Genomic DNA, 22,104 nt, shown 5'->3' with positions numbered 1-22,104 from the left:
AACTGCTCCCTAACTCCCGTCATGTAACTGCTCCCTAACTCCCGCCATGTAACTGCTCCCTAACTCCCATCATGTAACTGCTCCCTAACTCCCGTCATGTAACTGCTCCCTAACTCCCGCCATGTAACTGCTCCCTAACTCCTGCCATGTAACTGCTCCCTAACTCCCGTCATGTAACTGCTCCCTAACTCCCGCCATGTAACTGCTCCCTAACTCCCGCCATGTAACTGCTCCCTAACTCCCATCATGTAACTGCTTCCTAACTCCCGACATGTAACTGCTCCCTAACTCCCATCATGTAACTGCTCCCTAACTCCCGCCATGTAACTGCTCCCTAACTCCTGCCATGTAACTGCTCCTTAACTCCCGTCATGTAACTGCTCCCTAACTCCCGTCATGTAACTGCTCCCTAACTCCCATTATGTAACTGCTTCCTAACTCCCGACATGTAACTGCTTCCTAACTCCCGTCATGTAACTGCTCCCTAACTCCCATTATGTAACTGCTCCCTAACTCCCATCATGTAACTGCTCCCTAACTCCCATCATGTAACTGCTCCCTAACTCCCGCCATGTAACTGCTCCCTAACTCCCGCCATGTAACTGCTCCCTAACTCCTGCCATGTAACTGCTCCCTAACTCCCATCATGTAACTGCTTCCTAACTCCCGACATGTAACTGCTCCCTAACTCCCATCATGTAACTGCTCCCTAACTCCCGACATGTAACTGCTTCCTAACTCCCGACATGTAACTGCTCCCTAACTCCCATCATGTAACTGCTTCCTAACTCCCGACATGTAACTGCTCCCTAACTCCCATTATGTAACTGCTCCCTAACTCCCATCATGTAACTGCTCCCTAACTCCCATCATGTAACTGCTCCCTAACTCCCATTATATAACTGCTCCCTAACTCCCGCCATGTAACTGCTCCCTAACTCCTGCATGTAACTGCTCCCTAACTCCCGCCATGTAACTGCTCCCTAACTCCCGCATGTAACTGCTCCCTAACTCCCATCATGTAACTGCTCCCTAACTCCCATCATGTAACTGCTCCCTAACTCCCATCATGTAACTGCTCCCTAACTCCCATTATATAACTGCTCCCTAACTCCTGCATGTAACTGCTCCCTAACTCCCATCATGTAACTGCTCCCTAACTCCCGCATGTAACTGCTCCCTAACTCCCATCATGTAACTGCTCCCTAACTCCCATCATGTAACTGCTCCCTAACTCCCATCATGTAACTGCTCCCTAACTCCCATTATATAACTGCTCCCTAACTCCTGCATGTAACTGCTCCCTAACTCCCATCATGTAACTGCTCCCTAACTCCCGACATGTAACTGCTCCCTAACTCCTGCCATGTAACTGCTCCCTAACTCCCGCCATGTAACTGCTCCCTAACTCCCGCCATGTAACTGCTCCCTAACTCCCGCCATGTAACTGCTCCCTAACTCCCGCCATGTAACTGCTCCCTAACTCCCGCCATGTAACTGCTCCCTAACTCCCGCCATGTAACTCCTCCCTAACTCCCATCATGTAACTGCTCCCTAACTCCCGCCATGTAACTGCTCCCTAACTCCCGCCATGTAACTGCTCCCTAACTCCCGCCATGTAACTGCTCCCTAACTCCCGCCATGTAACTGCTCCCTAACTCCCATCATGTAACTGCTCCCTAACTCCCATCATGTAACTGCTTCCTAACTCCCGACATGTAACTGCTCCCTAACTCCCATCATGTAACTGCTCCCTAACTCCCGACATGTAACTGCTTCCTAACTCCCGACATGTAACTGCTCCCTAACTCCCGCCATGTAACTGCTCCCTAACTCCCGTCATGTAACTGCTCCCTAACTCCCGTCATGTAACTGCTCCCTAACTCCCGCCATGTAACTGCTCCCTAACTCCCGCCATGTAACTGCTCCCTAACTCCTGCCATGTAACTGCTCCCTAACTCCCGTCATGTAACTGCTCCCTAACTCCCATCATGTAACTGCTCCCTAACTCCCGCCATGTAACTGCTCCCTAACTCCCATAATGTAACTGCTCCCTAACTCCCATCATGTAACTGCTCCCTAACTCCCGCCATGTAACTGCTCCCTAACTCCCATCATGTAACTGCTTCCTAACTCCCGCCATGTAACTGCTCCCTAACTCCCATTATGTAACTGCTTCCTAACTCCCGACATGTAACTGCTTCCTAACTCCCGACATGTAACTGCTCCCTAACTCCCATCATGTAACTGCTTCCTAACTCCCGTCATGTAACTGCTCCCTAACTCCCATCATGTAACTGCTCCCTAACTCCCATCATGTAACTGCTCCCTAACTCCCGCCATGTAACTGCTCCCTAACTCCCGCCATGTAACTGCTCCCTAACTCCTGCCATGTAACTGCTCCCTAACTCCCGTCATGTAACTGCTCCCTAACTCCCGCCATGTAACTGCTCCCTAACTCCCATCATGTAACTGCTTCCTAACTCCCGACATGTAACTGCTCCCTAACTCCCATCATGTAACTGCTCCCTAACTCCCGACATGTAACTGCTTCCTAACTCCCGACATGTAACTGCTCCCTAACTCCCATCATGTAACTGCTTCCTAACTCCCGACATGTAACTGCTCCCTAACTCCCATTATGTAACTGCTCCCTAACTCCCATCATGTAACTGCTCCCTAACTCCCATCATGTAACTGCTCCCTAACTCCCATTATATAACTGCTCCCTAACTCCCGCCATGTAACTGCTCCCTAACTCCTGCATGTAACTGCTCCCTAACTCCCGCCATGTAACTGCTCCCTAACTCCCGCATGTAACTGCTCCCTAACTCCCATCATGTAACTGCTCCCTAACTCCCATCATGTAACTGCTCCCTAACTCCCATCATGTAACTGCTCCCTAACTCCCATTATATAACTGCTCCCTAACTCCCGCCATGTAACTGCTCCCTAACTCCTGCATGTAACTGCTCCCTAACTCCCGCCATGTAACTGCTCCCTAACTCCCGCATGTAACTGCTCCCTAACTCCCATCATGTAACTGCTCCCTAACTCCCATCATGTAACTGCTCCCTAACTCCCATCATGTAACTGCTCCCTAACTCCCATTATATAACTGCTCCCTAACTCCTGCATGTAACTGCTCCCTAACTCCCATCATGTAACTGCTCCCTAACTCCCGCATGTAACTGCTCCCTAACTCCCATCATGTAACTGCTCCCTAACTCCCATCATGTAACTGCTCCCTAACTCCCATCATGTAACTGCTCCCTAACTCCCATTATATAACTGCTCCCTAACTCCTGCATGTAACTGCTCCCTAACTCCCATCATGTAACTGCTCCCTAACTCCCGACATGTAACTGCTCCCTAACTCCTGCCATGTAACTGCTCCCTAACTCCCGCCATGTAACTGCTCCCTAACTCCCGCCATGTAACTGCTCCCTAACTCCCGCCATGTAACTGCTCCCTAACTCCCGCCATGTAACTGCTCCCTAACTCCCGCCATGTAACTGCTCCCTAACTCCCGCCATGTAACTCCTCCCTAACTCCCATCATGTAACTGCTCCCTAACTCCCGCCATGTAACTGCTCCCTAACTCCCGCCATGTAACTGCTCCCTAACTCCCGCCATGTAACTGCTCCCTAACTCCCGCCATGTAACTGCTCCCTAACTCCCATCATGTAACTGCTCCCTAACTCCCATCATGTAACTGCTTCCTAACTCCCGACATGTAACTGCTCCCTAACTCCCATCATGTAACTGCTCCCTAACTCCCGACATGTAACTGCTTCCTAACTCCCGACATGTAACTGCTCCCTAACTCCCGCCATGTAACTGCTCCCTAACTCCCGTCATGTAACTGCTCCCTAACTCCCGTCATGTAACTGCTCCCTAACTCCCGCCATGTAACTGCTCCCTAACTCCCGCCATGTAACTGCTCCCTAACTCCTGCCATGTAACTGCTCCCTAACTCCCGTCATGTAACTGCTCCCTAACTCCCATCATGTAACTGCTCCCTAACTCCCGCCATGTAACTGCTCCCTAACTCCCATAATGTAACTGCTCCCTAACTCCCATCATGTAACTGCTCCCTAACTCCCGCCATGTAACTGCTCCCTAACTCCCATCATGTAACTGCTTCCTAACTCCCGCCATGTAACTGCTCCCTAACTCCCATTATGTAACTGCTTCCTAACTCCCGACATGTAACTGCTTCCTAACTCCCGACATGTAACTGCTCCCTAACTCCCATCATGTAACTGCTTCCTAACTCCCGTCATGTAACTGCTCCCTAACTCCCATCATGTAACTGCTCCCTAACTCCCATCATGTAACTGCTCCCTAACTCCCGCCATGTAACTGCTCCCTAACTCCCGCCATGTAACTGCTCCCTAACTCCTGCCATGTAACTGCTCCCTAACTCCCGTCATGTAACTGCTCCCTAACTCCCGCCATGTAACTGCTCCCTAACTCCCATCATGTAACTGCTTCCTAACTCCCGACATGTAACTGCTCCCTAACTCCCATCATGTAACTGCTCCCTAACTCCCGACATGTAACTGCTTCCTAACTCCCGACATGTAACTGCTCCCTAACTCCCATCATGTAACTGCTTCCTAACTCCCGACATGTAACTGCTCCCTAACTCCCATTATGTAACTGCTCCCTAACTCCCATCATGTAACTGCTCCCTAACTCCCATCATGTAACTGCTCCCTAACTCCCATTATATAACTGCTCCCTAACTCCCGCCATGTAACTGCTCCCTAACTCCTGCATGTAACTGCTCCCTAACTCCCGCCATGTAACTGCTCCCTAACTCCCGCATGTAACTGCTCCCTAACTCCCATCATGTAACTGCTCCCTAACTCCCATCATGTAACTGCTCCCTAACTCCCATCATGTAACTGCTCCCTAACTCCCATTATATAACTGCTCCCTAACTCCTGCATGTAACTGCTCCCTAACTCCCATCATGTAACTGCTCCCTAACTCCCGCATGTAACTGCTCCCTAACTCCCATCATGTAACTGCTCCCTAACTCCCATTATGTAACTGCTTCCTAACTCCCGCCATGTAACTGCTCCCTAACTCCCGTCATGTAACTGCTCCCTAACTCCCGCCATGTAACTGCTCCCTAACTCCTGCCATGTAACTGCTCCCTAACTCCCGTCATGTAACTGCTCCCTAACTCCTGCCATGTAACTGCTCCCTAACTCCCATCATGTAACTGCTCCCTAACTCCCGCCATGTAACTGCTCCCTAACTCCCGCCATGTAACTGCTCCCTAACTCCTGCCATGTAACTGCTCCCTAACTCCCATCATGTAACTGCTCCCTAACTCCCGCCATGTAACTGCTCCCTAACTCCTGCCATGTAACTGCTCCCTAACTCCCGTCATGTAACTGCTCCCTAACTCCCGTCATGTAACTGCTCCATAACTCCCGCCATATAATGCTCCCTAACTCCCGTCATGTAACTGCTCCCTAACTCCCATTATGTAACTGCTCCCTAACTCCCATCATGTAACTGCTCCCTAACTCCCATCATGTAACTGCTCCCTAACTCCCATCATGTATCTGCTCCCTAACTCCCGTCATGTAACTGCTCCCTAACTCCCATCACGTAACTGCTCCCTAACTTGTGGTATATTACTATAACACTGTCTTGTTAGACAATTTGGTGTGCAGAAACATTTTTTTTAGAACATGCTACATCTGGACGCTAAGTGCACCCCAACACTGCCGGCGCAGATTGAGAAATGTCAGATCTGTACATAGACACACAAGCACAATTGTTGCTGCTGCAATTTTGGTCTCAAAAAGCCGTTTATGACACTTAGTGCAGTTTGTGGGGCCTATTATCTTTACCCTTTAAAAAAATCTATATTTATATATTTATGTTGTTGCTGTTTCTGTGTACGTTCCCTGAGCACCTAGCAGCGGGGACAGCTTCATTCTAAGCAGCAGCTACCCCCAGGCATGGGGTTTAGTAGGGTGCCCTTTTGTACCATACACTTACAGGACTGTATGTCCCACACACGTTCTTTGCAATACCCTGTACTTATTTTCAGTTCCGTAAAGGGCCGTTGGAGGGGGAGGGAAGAATTAGCTTTGTGGATACCCATTAAACTCAGGGAAAATAATATCTGTAACCTATTTAGATAACATGACATTATTTGTCTTGATTTAATGGTGCTTTGTGGATATGGCCCTAACTCATTGTTTAGTATATATATATGGCACCAAACATAGAGTTTAAGTTATTATTTATTATATATACAGCTGAACCCCGTTATAATGCGGTGCTCGGGGTCCACATAATGAGACCGCGTTATAACTGGGATCACGTTATAACCAGAATTGCATAGTGGCCTGCCGCGCCGATTTACCGGGATCTGCAGCTCTCTCCTCTCTGCAGCTCTCACCTCTCTCCCTACTTCATCAGGCTTCATCCACGTGTGCGGCGCACATTTCTAAGGTTTTTTTTTTTTTTTTAATATGCAGGAATCGAACCATAACCCTTTATACACTGGTAGCGGTTCTCTATCTGCTACACCATATGATTGGTGTGATGTAATTTACTCTATTATCAAACTTAACTTCTCCACAGTACTGAAAGGCAATACAAGTAGTTAAGTTCGATAATAGAGTCTATATAATATATATATTATATATAGTGATGATGTACAAAGCGTTGTTCCAATAAGAGTAGTCCTTCCCCCCAAATAACTTACACTCTATGTTTGGTGCCTGAGGCTCAGTGAGATATAGGGACTTGTCCAAGGTCACAGGGAGTTAACAACAAGATTCAAAATAGATTCACCCACTTCAAAGGCAGAAACAATAACCCAGACCTCCTCCTCCTATAGTAAGTACAGTATGTATGGAACAGAAGGATAGAAGGACATGGTGTGTCTCCGGTGATCACCACGGGGACAGAAGAAATTACATAAGAGTTACCTGAGGCCTTGGGTGCCCGGTCACCAGACACTGCAGGACTAAGGTGTCCCCTTCTCGGATGGTGTACACTCGCTCACTGATGTTATCTTCCTTCACCACACAGGCCTGCCCAGCGTGGATTATCTGGGCCTGAGACGGAGCTGTGAACAAAAGGAGAGACGAGCAAATCCTCCATTACCCAAAATATAGCTCCTATCCCTGACCAAGTAACATGCCAGACCCAGGAAACCCTTCCTGCTGTCATCTGTAATACAATGAGAACCACCTATGGGAGCTGCGTGTGAACCACTGTCCAGGGAGCTGGATGCTGTGCAAAGTTCTTCAGATACACCAGAATCTGAATATTTCCAGAAATGTCAGCACACGATAACAAAAGGAAACAACCTTGTGCTGACAGGGGTTGCTTATCCTGCCGACTACGCCAAATGTGCTGACAATATAAATACTTATTGAAGATACGGATTCAAATGCTTATTCAGATTGTCGATATCACCCACCAGTACACACATGGACACGCACCCACACCGATTGCAAGTCACATATTGTTTATTGAAATACTTAGCTTCGAGTCACAGCAGTCAGAATACCACATGCACGGTTTTACCAGGGGAGCCCCCACACCACTGCTCAGGTGCCTGGCAGGTAGTGTTGTGTTCTCTGCGATCACGTATTCCCGAACACAAGCAGCCTCACAGTTAGCCCTGTCCCGGAATGAGGTTCTGCCCCCCTGCTCCCAAGACAAAGCTTACATACGCTTATCTCAGGGAACAGGGGGGGGGGGGGGGGCGGGGGAGAGTGTGAATGTTAACTATCTGAGTGACACTTACGCAGCTAAACTAAGGAAAATAGGAACTAAACTCAAGCAGGAAACAGTCACTGAAAAGAGGAAGTAAGCTGTTTGAAACTCACAATAAACTAAATACTGGAAGTAATAGACTCTGTAGGCATTATTACAGCAACAGAAGACAATTTTACTAAGAGACAGTACCTAGGCCATCAGAAACAAGACAACCTTCATTCTCCCTACAAACCTCCCTTCATTGGCAATGCAGAACCAGAAACCAAGCTCAAGCCGATACGTCCTACAACACCAAACAGCTGTCTCTAAACAGGCCTGCTGATTCTGTACTTCCTCGTCGCACTCTCTGCACTGTTCGACATGTGACATATGAATGAAGCAGGTGTAAGGAAGCGATGGAAGACGCGCAGATAAACTCGTGGGTCCCGTGTCTGTGCAGAACATATAACTGTCATTTTAAAGCTGCAAAATATACGATAAAAATAATTAGAATACGGAGTCTCTCGGTAATCTTGAGGTCTGTCACACTTTGCATATTGCATGGAGATAGCTCTGAAGCAACACAAATAAGTGTTCTGTAAAAAGGAATGTGTGCTTTAACCAGTTGAATGCAGGAAGGGGCTAACCCAGGGGTGCACACACTACAGTCCTCAAGGGCCACCAACAGGTCAGGTTTTAAGAATAGCCCTGCTTCAGCACAGGTGGCTGTCCAAGACTGAAGCAGGGATATATCCTTAAAACCTGACCTGTTGGTGGCCCTTGAGGACCGGAGTGGCCCACCCGTGGAATAATGCCACACAGGTAAGCAACAAACTGCTTTGCACCCATGGGGTTAAGTAAAAAAGCTAACAGAGCGTGCAGCATTACCGCGGGCAGGAACGCGGCAGGACCACGTAACCTTTACCTGCTGTCACCTTCAATGTACTGTGTGTATGAAGTGGGTTATTGGATTGAGGTTGGGAAAATAAGGTTTAATATCACTAGCACCGGGTATGATGGCATTGTCATTGATCTGCCCGGGAAATGAATGCTTCTATATAAGCATGTTCCTCTGTGTAATGAAAAACCCGCTTTGCCGGACTTATCTTCCCCATGTTTTTAATTGTCCCTCTGATGCGAAAGTAAACGGGTGTAATATGATTTTTCATGTTCCATTGATCTGACAATACCATTCTTTTGATAGTATAATGGATGAATGCAGGAGCTTAGATCGGTCCGTGTTTGAAGCTGTTTTAGTCTTGTAAAATGGAAACATTGATGTTAAGTGGGACTGGTAAGGGGTTACTTCTAAAATCAACAAGTGAACCTGCAAGAAAAGTTTTATATTAACTCCTTCACTGCCAGTTATCTGCAATGTGTTGGAATTTAAATTCAATTCTAACCGGATGCAGCTCATATTCTGCGTGGCCGCAGCTCTTTAACCGTGGATACGCAATCCTGGCCCCGGTGGTTTTTAGAGGCTTTTGATATCACTAAGATATGCCACACCTTACTGATAATGCATGGTCGTACTCAGCCACAGACACGCAGAAGATAACAGGCCGCATCTAAGGTGCAAGCACTAATTACCCTAACTAGTAACCCCACTTCTGGGAGTTATTATATTCAACAAAGGGGTTAAAGAGGATGTAAAGAGTTAACTCTGAGTAATGCCCCATGTAACAGTATCTTGCTAGGTTACCTAGCTGGGTTGGTCACATGGTTCAGGATGACTCAGCAGAGACTAAGCCCCACCTCTGTCCTGCCCAGAGACAAGGAGGTAGGGGACAAGTTATAAACAGAAGGGGATTAGAACTTCACCCTCAGACCTCTGGAGGAGAGTCGGTGTAGAGGTCTCGCCTGTAAATTGCATAGGGGAGACAGCCCTACCTTTCTAGGGAAGTATCCTTTGAAGTTAGATTCCCTAGAGTATGGAAGAAGATAAGTACAGGCTCCCAAAAGGGAGGCTGTTGTGCCCTAGGTGTTGGCCATATGCAGCCCTGGGACCATTGTGACAGAGAAGAAGACAGATGCTGAAGGCATTTCCCTGTGGTGAGCATCCCCAAGGGAATGAGGTGAGCCAGCATTTCCCTGGTCTCGTGACAGCAGGCGCGATAACGCCGGCTACATCTGTATGTCTAGAATATAAAAAGCAAAAACCATACTCAAAGTAACAAAATACACTAACAAGCTGAATGAAATGCTTCACCTCTCTACAAGGAGATATTCTTGCAGTATGCAGTACCTGCCAGCTAACTCCATGTCAGCAGCAATGATCCTGCCCTGGTTTTGTTTTCCCAGGTGTTGGTCTGTTAGGAGCTTTGGATAACAGACTAGTTTTCGGATAATAGAGGAAGATTGGATGAAGGGCTGGTCTGGATCACACTGTTCACATGGAGTCACTTGTCGGATACCGTTGTTTCATAATAACACAGCAACTAATTACGCTTGTTCAAAGCAGCAACCTTTGGTGAAAACAGAAGCTTTGGATGGTTTTTACAATCATTATCTAATGTCTTCTGGTGATAAGACTGTTTGCCATCAGAACTAGAAGCCTAGTCTTAGAGATGCGCTAATGTTTTTAAAGGTGTTTCTCTCTCTCTCTCTCTCTCTCTCTCTCTCTCTCTCCCTCTCTCTCTCTCTCTCTCTCTCGATTTTTAACAATCCGACCACGGATTATTAACCCACTATGTGGATTGTCAGTGATAGAAAGCAAAAATCAGAAAAACGGGGATCACCCTTTTGTAGACTGTTCCACAGAAATCCACGGACCAAAGGAACCGGCGGATCCAAATCTGCAAAAAACATTTGGACCATCTCTACCATTAACCCTGTATTGCTGCAATGTGTTACATACACTCTGGCACCGCTGTGCACTTATTAATAATATGATTGTTGGAGCCTTTATTCTAATATTCATACGTTTCTGGTTGTTTGAGAACTGGCACAGACTGAATCAGTTCATAACTTCTTTTATTAGTAGTATTTTTATTATTAGCAGTATTATCTTTTCCCTTTCATTCAGCTAGTCAGCTTTAAATCCAGCTCACTTCATCCAACTTACGGGGACTCCTCTCAAGTCACCGGCGTCTGTAGGAAATATTGTTTAATAATTCATCAGACTGGAAGCAGCACCAGGCGATGCATCAATCAAACGGCTTGAAGCCCTGACAGCCAACAAAGTCTGTGCCTCGGGACCGGGTGTTTTAATCCACATAGTTAGAGCTGTGAAAAGTGTTATATAAATACAGTCAGAATCCACATCTCTGTATAGTGTTGTGCTCCAACTGCTTGTTATGATCTGAGGTGACGCCTGTGTATTCTATACGTTCTCCATTCTCTCGCTGTTCCCTCTGCAATCACAATCCCCCTTGCTAGATTAAAGGTGCAGTCCCTGCTGGGATCCAAATATACTAATGGCAGTGACATGTTTAAGGAGGTAAATCTAGGTGACTCACACATTTATTATAAAAATGCAACCATGCTGTGTTTTTCATAGATTGAACATGCCCTGGTTCTCTCTTGGGTGAGGAAATATCGTATGCTACCTTGTGGGGTATTTCTTTTTTCCCAGTGCCCCACTAAGACCATTTCCCCCCCATAAAAAATAAGTTTCCCTGTGGTTATATCTGTACAAATATCTTTCTTCAAAGTAGCATTCCCCAGATAAAACACAGGATAAAAACAGATTCGCCAGAGCAGCACCAGCCAAAGGGAACCTGGGTCAGACTCAATACAAAAATATATTTATTCTGTTTCCATGGTTTAAAAAAACAGAGGCTGAAGTATTCTCCTACGCGTTTCGCACCCGTTGACGCTTTACTTAAAGGAGCCAACGGGCTTCGAATTTTCTTTTTATTCTGGAACTTTGCTACAGGCGGCTGATCACGCAGGGGCTCATTCTCCCTGAATGGGTGCAAATAAAAAAGGAGTAATCAATGGTCTTGCTGAAGAAATCTATCTATTTTTGGGAAACCTGATGGAGGATAGAGTGACGTGATTGCAGCCAGTTTTCCTGCCAATATACCTCGAAGGACATTACCTATTCCATAATAAGCAAGACCCATGGGAATACTTTAGTGTATCTCCACCCACTGAATAGCCTCGAGCTTTCAGTGTTTCCTTCAAGTGGACTTGAGTCCCTTTCGCCACACATCTTGCTATTCCCCAGAGCACAGTTTGAAATCTACAAGAATAAGGGGAGTGAAACAACGCAAGAGGCCAGAGAGATCTACAGCGCTTTGCGTTTGCCCTATTTATTGGGTGGTAAATGGATCTGTTAGCTGGTGAGAAAGTGACTTTAATAATATAGATCTGATCTGTGTAGAAGAGGATCTATAAGACTGTACCACTCATAAACAAAAATAGAAGCGTGCTGGTCCGAGGGTGAGGCCGGAAGTCCACGAAATGTGGGAATCGAGCTACAGAGGAATACAGCAGCAAGTCTTAAATGCTGAGTAATAAATCTGTTTTCCAAAAAATTCATAGTCGTGTCAGTTTTCCTAAGTGTTTACAAATATATTGTATCAGGATCACAATTTCATCATTAGGATCAGTGGGACAACAGGAAAGTGAGGATCAAGACAAGAAGGAGAAATAAAGAAAAAAAGAGAAGACGTGGAAACGAGAAGAGAAGTCAACGGAAAATAAGAAAAGGGTGATGAAGTGGAACTGAACCTTTCAATTATATAAAAGGCTATTTTGGTTTAGTTACGAATTCCAACTCTGGGATACAATAACCGTGTAAGTTAGAGCAAAGCATATGGGAATCTACAGAATATTAGCACGCAAATTGCCTCTAATACATCTGTCAGGAAAGCATTCCCTACAGGAATATCTCAACAGTGCCTGAATTCCTAATGCTCTGATACCCTCCTGTGAGGCTCCCTCAGCACACCACATTGGGTTAACCCATTCAACGCTGGCTGGTACCTGCAATATGTTGCACATGCTAAAGAAGCCAAGCTGAGAGATGAACCTCAGACTTTGACATGACTGATGCCTGAAAACTTCCACTGTGTGAGACTTGCCCGGCAATTGTTCCCCTGTTTGCTGAAGAGAAGGGGTTATAGAAATGTCAGAAACTGAAATCAACAAATCCTGTGCAGTACTGTAGTTACACAAAATAAAAAAAAGAATGTCTGGGTCTAAATATCTACATTTAATAAAAGAGCAGACCCACAGCCTCATCCGATTTTCCCCTGGGAGCCCCTGATGAAGCTGCAACTAAGAGGTGGAATGCTTAGGGCTATTGGAGAGATGGATATACATGAAGCATCGAGTCCTTGTAACATCGGCAGGAGACCGTTTGAGAGATGACCAGGGAGCTGTAAGAGGTTGTTACGGAAGCACTGAGCGCCAGGAGAACGCTGACACCTCAACCAACGGAGGCTCAGGGAGACCTTTATATATCCTAAAGGCGATTTACTCACCTTTGTTTGTGAGTTGTATGTACAGTACCGACACACTTTATTGCAGTGTGGTCGGTACCGCAAGCCGGGATATTTCCCGGCTTGCTTGTGGCTGCCCCTCGGCGTGCCGCGCGTCATAGATGCGCGGTCACGCGTCTTCGGGAGCCTGCGCCCCCTGCATGCGCGTCCAGGGCTCCCCGAGGGAGCCCTGGTGTCCCGCGATCTGCGGGACGGCGGCAGGGGGTTCCTGGGGACCCGGCGGACCCGGTAGCGGTAGGGAGAGCGCCCCGATCGGAGGGCGCTCTTCCGCTGCTTCGGCGCGCGCCCGTCACACTCGGGCGCGCGCCAGGCTACTGCTGCGGCCAAGAACGGGCAAATGCTCGAATAAACTTGGCCGCAGCAGTATGAGTTGTATCCTTTTTATATTTAGTAATTGGTTTTACACTATGTATTGTTCTTCTCTTTTCTTCCAATATATGCAGGGGACCTATCTTCTACTATGAACTAAGTGATGTCCTCCACCACAGAAAAGGCTTATCCACCCAGAAATCCACCCAGAAATCCACCCAGAAATAATTACATCCCAGAAATAACTTCTACTTTGGATACTCTTGAACAGACTATTTGGATAGTCTGACCTTTTGGATCTAATTGAGGGTCTGGAAAGTATTGCATTTGATGACTTTTGTGAGATATGAGGGTGTGAAGTCATTTGTGCTTAATTTTCTTCACTGCTCATCCAATTATCAGCATGATCTGAGTCACAAGCTCCATGCTTCCGATTATGGATGGAGAGACTAATGGAAGTGTATTCAAAGGAAGGAAGCAAAATGTGTAGGAAGTAGATGTTTCAGCACCTTGGTCAGCTCCCTATAAAGAGTTCAGTACAGGTGAGTCCTCGCTTATCTGACGGAATGCGTCCCGCAAACCGCCGTCGGATTGCGGGTCCATGTTAATCGGCGGAAGTGACCGTCGGATAAGCGGGTCCAACGTTGGATAATGCATCCGGCGGACTGCATTATGCGGCGTCGGATAAGGTATCCGTCGGTAAGCGGGACGTCGGTAAGCGAGGACTCACTATACAGGACAAAAGTGGAGGGAAAAAAACAGATTTATCGGAGACAAAAACTGAAATTGGATGAAAGCAAAGGATGTTCATCAGCACACATCAACGTATCCCAAAACAACAAGATATTAAAAACTATATACTGTATGTGTGATCATATTAAAACCCCACAGTCAATGAAATAAACTGAATAATCTTAAGAGAATGTCTTGAAAAGTGTAAATGTTAATATATATGATTACAATATATTTAAAGCCCCGCAATATTACAATATCCATTTTATACAAAATTCAGAATGGATCCAACAATTCAACAATGTAGAAAAAAAATCCCCTTAAAATGAGTATATCAGCGAGAAACTGAAATTGTTTTCAATGGGATTCTTTTTCCTTCCAGTGCTGTTTCTTGCGCTAGTTTTCGTCCCTGCCTTAAAGCTCGGAGTCCTTCCATAATAACTTTATTTATGTAGCGCTTTTCTCCCAATGGGACACAAAGCGCTTCACAATGACAGTATAGTGTGCGATACGCAGCACATAGGGGTGTTACAGACAGTCCCTGCCCAGAAGAGCTTACAGTATAGGATTTTGTTGCCTGAGGCACAGGTAGATAAAGTGACTTGCCCAAGGTCGCAAGGAGCTTACACTGGTATTTGAACCAGGGTCAAGTGGCTTTGCTCGTGGAGCCACTCCTTCTCCCCTTTACTCTAGGAAAGTATTTTGTCTGCAAACCTGGAGCAAAAAAAAAAAAAGAAATGATTTACCAAAGAGAAATGCAGGAAATCCAGAGAAGGATAAACGGAGCACAGCGGCAAAAAATGGAAGGGCTACAATACTTAGGCTAAACTAAAATCAATTTAATGGACAACGTGACAGCATGGCATTCGTTGTCCATTAAATTGATTTTAGTTTAGCCTAAGTATTGTAGCCCTTCCATTTTTGCTGCTGTGCTCCGTTTTTCCACCCGGGAAACGGATTTGGGCAGATTCTCCCGTTTTAGTGAGAGGGTGCTGACCAAGGTACTGAAAAACTCTTGCAGGATAAGGACGCTAGCAATGAATGCAGAGATGTCCTTTGGAATGCTGAAAGATGGTGCTTGACCCCTTAATATCAATTACCATGTATAGGCATTCATCATGTAAGGCAGGGGGCCAACTCCAGTCATCAAGGGCCACCGACAGGTCAGGTTTTAAAGATATCCCTGATGGAGCACAGGTGGCTCAATCAGTGGCTCAGACGAAGACTGCTTCGCTATGGAAATGCAATTATGTGTTCCGTGACATTCTTTGTGGTACAACTTTCCACAGCATACAGATCGGTGAGTTTGCCACGCTTAACATTGCCAAATCCGTGTGGTGTACTCTATAATATTCTATTAGAATATAGCAACATTGAGTAAATCACACAAGTATACTGTATAAGAAAAAGGAGCCCGTGTCACAACCTCTTTTTCACTGTAAATAAGAAAAGTGAAGAACGTGTATTTTTGGGAAAAAATACATTGTTTGTGCAGAATATAGCATATTATGGGATGCAATATATCTCCATACATTGAGCTTGAGAAAGGGATTGAAACGCTACTCAGATTTTATTGTTTGCATCTTATAACGTGATAAATAAATGTATCGTTATGTTTTTCTAATTTTAGAGTGCCGTGGACATTTTCTATTTTTGTAGGGTTTTGATCCTGAGAGGTGAACGTGGATTGTCCAGTGAGCACCTGAGGCCTCGTTCATAGTGATCACGACCGCGCATGTGCGGCGGCGTGCGCGGTGCGAACAAGAAATGGCTCCTCTATGAGGCCATCCATAGGACCGCGCGAAGAAGCGCGACAGCACTGCAGAATTTCCAAAAGACAAGGATCTTTGTCTTTTGGTGTGGCGGCCGGCCGACAACCGCGTCGCGGCCGCGTCACATGGGCGGTTCGGCCAATGAGGGTGAACTGGCCTTATGACATCACGGCGAACCGTCCTTGTGACATCATGGCCACGTCTCCATTGTGCGTATATCATAGCAATGCCACAGGCCGTGGATCGCCTCTGCACCAGGCGCCCACGACGCCAGTCGCCCCGTCTCCCCGCCTGCACTGTTGACTTAGCCTAATGCCACAGCCAAGTTCTTATTTTCACGCTATCTCCAGGTGTGCGTTCACCGAATTTAGCATTTATATCTCCATCAATAAGACATTTCGAATGAGATCCAATGACAATCCATGTGTGTCGCAGCGCTACAGAGGAATCCTGCGGAAAATGTGTAATGCGTTGTGATTTGTTGTGATTTGTTGTGATGCCATTATGGGCCATGGCACAGGTCACATCTGTAGAATCAGTGAAATCAGGTAGAATGACCTTTCCGTCCTCCTCTATAAAACTCAGGGGAGGGAGATAGAAATCAGAGGCAGCCAGCATATAAATCACAGAGGGCAGGGAGGGAGGGCAGGGACACTGAGTAAATTTAGACAGCAGAGCGCAGAACAGTGTTAATAAATTGGAAATGAATAGAGGAAAGGCTGCACTATAAAGCTCAGCTGTTATTTCACAATCAGTTATTCTGTTTCTCTCCTTGAAGTGCTTGTCGATATCCTATCAACAGCCCAGCCAATTATGCCTCCATATCACTGAGCCGGCTTCCTCCCTTTGTCATGTGTGGAACATAAAACCCTTTTCAAGGTGGTAACCGACCACAAAACAACATTTTGTAAAGAATGTAACAATCCAACCGTCTTCCTTAAAGAAATATGACAATGCTTAAAGCAAAGATCCGGCTTCTTCTGCTTCTTTAGAAATTAATCCCATATTGTATTGCTTCTTTGGGGCATATGAATGCGGGGGGGAGGGGGGGTTGTGTTTGTCACCCACGTATTTCCTTTACCTGAATCCCTCTCTGTCCTTATCACACACCAAATAAAGGTCAGTAAAAGTAAAAGAGGAATTAAAAGACCCTCCCAAGAGTCCACCAACATTATAAATGATTTCAAAACCATCCATGGGTAACGCCTTAACCGTGTCACAGCCAATTTGTCCCCATGAGGGACTGTCTCTATAAATGAGTATGTGGAGTTGTAAAGCAATATTATCTGTGACAGGCTTGTGATAAAGACTCTGGCCATTGAAGTAGGATAACCCCTTTCTGAGATGCAGTGAAAGGTGCGTGTGACCTTGTGCATGTCGCTTTTTCACCTAGGACCTGGGGGAACCAAGATTATAAATGAGAGAGCAGGAAATAATGGCACCAAAATAATTCTGGGTACGTCACTGCACAGCCTGTTTGCAAATATATTTAAAATGAATATAGGTTATAGTGAAAATAACTACCCACATCATAGCATATTAACCATGATCCAGGGGCACAGCTATAGCCCAGGCGTAGCTAGGGGCCAGCGCTCTCTGGGGGCCCGCTCTCTAGCTTGAACAGTACATATTTTTGCTGCTGCGCATGTGTGACCGGCACTTGTCTACCATGCATGCGCGATCTGCTCTTTCCTACTACGCATGCGCGATCGGTAATTGCCTACCACGAATGTGTGATCTATTCTTTCATACTGTGCATGCGCAATCGGCTATTGCCTACTGCGCATGCATGATCGGCGGCTGCCGGTCGCTCATGCACATACGCGATCGGAGCATGCTGATCGCGCATGCACATGAGCAGCCGGCAAATGCCTCTCGCACATGCGTGGTACGAAAGTGCCGATCGCGAATGCGCAGTTGGAAAGAGCCGATCACACACGCGTGGTAGGCAATTACCAATCACGCATGTGCAGTAAGCAAGTCCCGATTGCGCGTGCACCGCCACACATGCCACGCCACTGCCATGATCTATCTGACTGTATGAGAAATAATCAAACACATTATTTGAGTTACTTCTATGCACATTTTTGTCCTTCAGCCCCCCTTCCAAACACCAGTTATTGCTGCAGTTCCACTGTCCTGTTCATTATCACTGCTTGGGATTGAAGGGGGGTGGGGTGCTATACACTATATCACGGCAGATCTTGCAAGGTTGTGGGTTTTTGGCATCTTCCCCATATGACAGGTGTGGCCAACTCCAGTCCTCAAGAGCCTCTAACAGGTCCGGTTATTCCCAGCTTCAGCACAGGTGGCTCAATCAGTGGGTCAGTCAGAATGACTGAGCCACCTGACCTGAAGCAGAGATAACCCGAATTCCTGGCCTGTTGGTGACCCTTGAGGTCTGGAGTTGGCCACCTCTGCAATGGGAGAAGGATTTCTCTTGAGCCCTGCTAACGGCATACAGTATCTAGAGATGGCGAACGTGTCACGAGTCCGTTCAATGGATTTTCCCAGGCTTTTCAAGCCAAATCTGATGTCAGATTGCTTCATCTTAAAGCCGCCCGGATTCTTCAAAATCCATCGTTACATCTCGGCCGCATGAACTTGAAAGAATCCATCGACAGATTTCATTTGAGTCCGAATCCGCGGAACGTCTTTACATTGAATATATTAACAAATAACAACATAAACAGACAGACAAGTTCCTCCTTGAATGCACTCAGAAAGGTAAGTCAGAGCGATATGGTTGATAACATTAAAAACCTTTTAATCACCAAATAGTAAGAACATATTGTATAGAGGGAAATGGTAGAAGTAGTCCACGGCCAGTCCCTTAAAACAAACCAAGAAAAGATCTTCCTAAATAGGTGTATGGAAGATAGTGGGGACAATACACCACCTAGGTGTGGGCTACAGAAAACTGCAAAGTCTCGCCACAAAGTAACTTCAGACTTGAAAACCTGTCCTGTTGGCAGGAATTCTATTATCAAAAAAACCGGCACACCTATAGAAAAAAGTATGCTGATACCCCCATTCCTTGTGGTCTATGTATACGGATGTAAGGGCTTTATTACTCACGAACTGTATATAAACCGCCTCTTCAGATCTAGTATCAGCATACTTTTTTCTATAGGTGTGCCGGTTTTTTTGATAATAGAATTCCTGCCAACAGGACAGGTTTTCAAGTCTGAAGTTACTTTGTGGCGAGACTTTGCAGTTTTTTGTAGCCCACACCTTCTTCAGATCTAGTATCAGCATACTTTTTTCTATAGGTGTGCTGGTTTTTGATAATAGAATTCCTGCCAACAGGACAGGTTCTCAAGTCTGAAGTTATTTTGTGGCGAGACTTTGCAGTTTTCTGTAGCCCACACCTAGGTGGTGTATTGTCCCCACTATCTTCCATACACCTATTTAGGAAGATCTTTTCTTGGTTTGTTTTAAGGGACTGGCTGTGGACTACTTCTACCATTTCCCTCTATACAATATGTTCTTACTATTTGGTGATTAAAAGGTTTTTAATGTTATCAACCATATCGCTCTGACTTACCTTTCTGAGTGCATTCAAGGAGGAACTTGTCTGTCTGTTTATGTTGTTATTATAGTTTATCCTCTATTGCACCAGTTTGTGTGTTATTTGATTTCATATACTATCCTCATTTTGCTGACGCGGGAGCTTCCCCTTCCCCTGTCCCCTTCCCTTCCCCCACCCCCAGATTAGTATATTAACAAATAGACAGCACTCTAAATAAAGAAAAAACTCATAAAGCACAGGGTGCAAACGGAACGAAGTGGGCCCAAACAACCCCACTGAAGGTCATAGAAAACCCCAAAAAAGCTCCAGCACACACTGATTGATAGAGAAAACGAAAAGAGTCTCGGAGTAAGCCAAAATTTAATAGCGATAATAATAGAACAATAGGTATCACAAATAGGAAGGCTTAACGACTATAATCACAGAATAAAGGGTTCTTAAAAAGCACAACAGTAGGGGAAAAAACACAGGGAAGGGGAAAAAAAGGGGGGGGGGGAACTGCTAACAAATAAACATATAAAGACAATGGGGGAGGGTAAGAGGGGCAACGTTTCAGGGTAACGACCCTTTCCTCAGGCCCGTTCCCTTGGGTCCAACTGAACCACAAGGTACTTCCCTTAACCCTTAACCTCCCTACAAGACACAAAATAGCCAACTCAGAATAAGCTTAGAATCAAGTCCTGATCAATCACCAAACCGTCCTTTTTCTATGTGATTATCAGGCTGCTGTCCTCTCTTCCTCTCTTCCTCTCTTCCAATGCAACAGTGGTCTTTACATTAAATCCGCCGACGGATTAAACTTGAATGCGTTCCGTGGATTCCAAACAACTTGGGACAGGAGGTGGAAATACCGTCCTTCCCATTTCTAGAGAATGGGGCGAATCCGCCCAAATCCGTTACCCCGGATTCTCTCGCATTGTCCCCCCAAAATCCGTTTCACGGTGTAAAATCCGCGAACGGATTTGGTCGGTTCAAATTTGCGCAACCCAGGGACAGATTTGTAGGATCCGTTCTGCGCAGTGTATCCGTAATCATAATGTAAAAACCCGCTGAACGCAAATCACCCTTTTTGAGAGTGATCCGCTGAAATCCGAGGACCAACGGAACCGGCCGACCTGCTGTGGATACAAATTCGCCCACATTTTTTACCCATCTTTACTCACTTACTGCCTACGGCTTAAAATTGGGGCTGCCCAATTCTATTTATACGCTGTACTCCTCCTCCCATAATAATTCTGTTGATGAATTCGAATTCCATTTGCAGGTTCGGATTCCGAAACCGTCGGACAGATTTTAATAGGGGGAAAAAAATATGAATCTGCCCTTTTGATACTGATCCGCGGATGAAAAGAACTGGCAAATCGGTGGCTGATTCGAATTGTATGTATGTACTGTATTTATGTATTTATGTGTGTATCTATGAATGTGTGTATCTATTTATGTGTGTATCTATGTATGTGTGTATGTATTTACGTATGTATGTATGTCTTTATTTATATAGCGCCATTAATGTATATAGCGCTTCACAGCAGTAATACACGTGACAATCATATACAGGCATACCCCGCATTAACGTACGCAATGGGACCGGAGCATGTATGTAAAGCGAAAATGTATTTAAAGTGAAGCACTACCTTTTTCCCACTTATCAATGCATGTACTGTACTGCAATCATCATATACGTGCATAACTGATGTAAATAACGCATTTGTAACAGGCTCTATAGTCTCCCCGCTTGCGCACAGCTTCGGTACAGGTAGGGAGCTGGTATTGCTGTTCAGGACGTGCTGACTGGCGCATGCGTGAGCTGCCGTTTGCCTATTGAGCGATATGTACTTACTCGTAAGTGTACTTAAAGTGAGTGTCCTTAAACCGGGGTATGCCTGTTGTCAGGATTGCCTAGACCTCCTGCCTAGCCATAGCTTCCTTGTCCACTGGGTGTGCTGCTGTCTTCTGTTGGCTCTGGGTTCCTCTGTCTGTCTTCTTGTTGCTCCTGTCTCTGTCCTTTATAGCTTGCTTCCTGTCTGTTGCTTTTGCCTTTGCTTGCTAGTCAGACTCCTACAGTATGCTCATGCCTGTCTTTGATCCTGACCTGTTTCCTGTACCTGTACCTGTATTTGAGTCTGCTCACAGTAAAAGCCCTTGCTAGTAATCTGGCTTGTCCCTGGTTATTCCTGCTCCCCGGTCTCAGTCCCTGCTCCCTGTTCTTAGTCCCTGTCCTGCCCCGCCTGTCCTGTTCCAGTCTCCTCGTTGCCGACCTCTGCTTGTACCTAACTTCGCTGCCTGCCGCCTGCCTCGGACCCCTGCTTGTACCTGACTTCGCTGCCTGCCGCCTGCCTCGGACCTCTGCTTGTGACCCCTACTACGCTCGTGCTGTTCCGGCCACCGAGATCCTACCCGCCACAGGAGTCTCCCGTGACACCTGTAAATAACAAATAATACAAATAACACATAAAGGGAAGAAGTGCTTCAGACATAAAAGTAACAATTAGGAAGAGGAGTCCCTGCTCCGAAGAGCTTACAATCTAATTGGTTGGTAGGAAGAATGTACAGAGACAGTAGG

The 22,104-nt window shown here is 46.0% G+C and overlaps 1 protein-coding gene across 6 annotated transcripts in view; it reads right to left on the bottom strand.

Annotated features, from left to right (window-relative positions):
• Positions 1-22,104, bottom strand: part of MDGA1 (MAM domain containing glycosylphosphatidylinositol anchor 1) — a 544,714-nt gene that overhangs the window by 254,623 nt on the left and 267,987 nt on the right. For 5 of the 6 annotated variants that reach the window (XR_012801245.1, XM_075598788.1, XM_075598786.1 and 2 more), the window contains exon 2: positions 6,969-7,108. Coding sequence is in view for 5 of the 6 variants with exons in the window: in XM_075598788.1 (XP_075454903.1) it covers positions 6,969-7,108 (140 nt within the window). In the remaining variant the exon portion in view is untranslated. Of the gene's footprint in view, positions 1-6,968; positions 7,109-7,999; positions 8,107-22,104 lie in introns of those variants that run through there. The other variant, XM_075598785.1, reaches the window with a different exon arrangement.

The sequence above is a fragment of the Ascaphus truei genome, chromosome 4, assembly GCF_040206685.1.
Source record: "Ascaphus truei isolate aAscTru1 chromosome 4, aAscTru1.hap1, whole genome shotgun sequence".
In the NCBI taxonomy this organism is placed as follows: Eukaryota; Metazoa; Chordata; class Amphibia; order Anura; family Ascaphidae; genus Ascaphus; species Ascaphus truei.
Note: the sequence above shows the minus strand (reverse complement) of the source record. Positions and strands in the feature narration are given on the sequence as shown.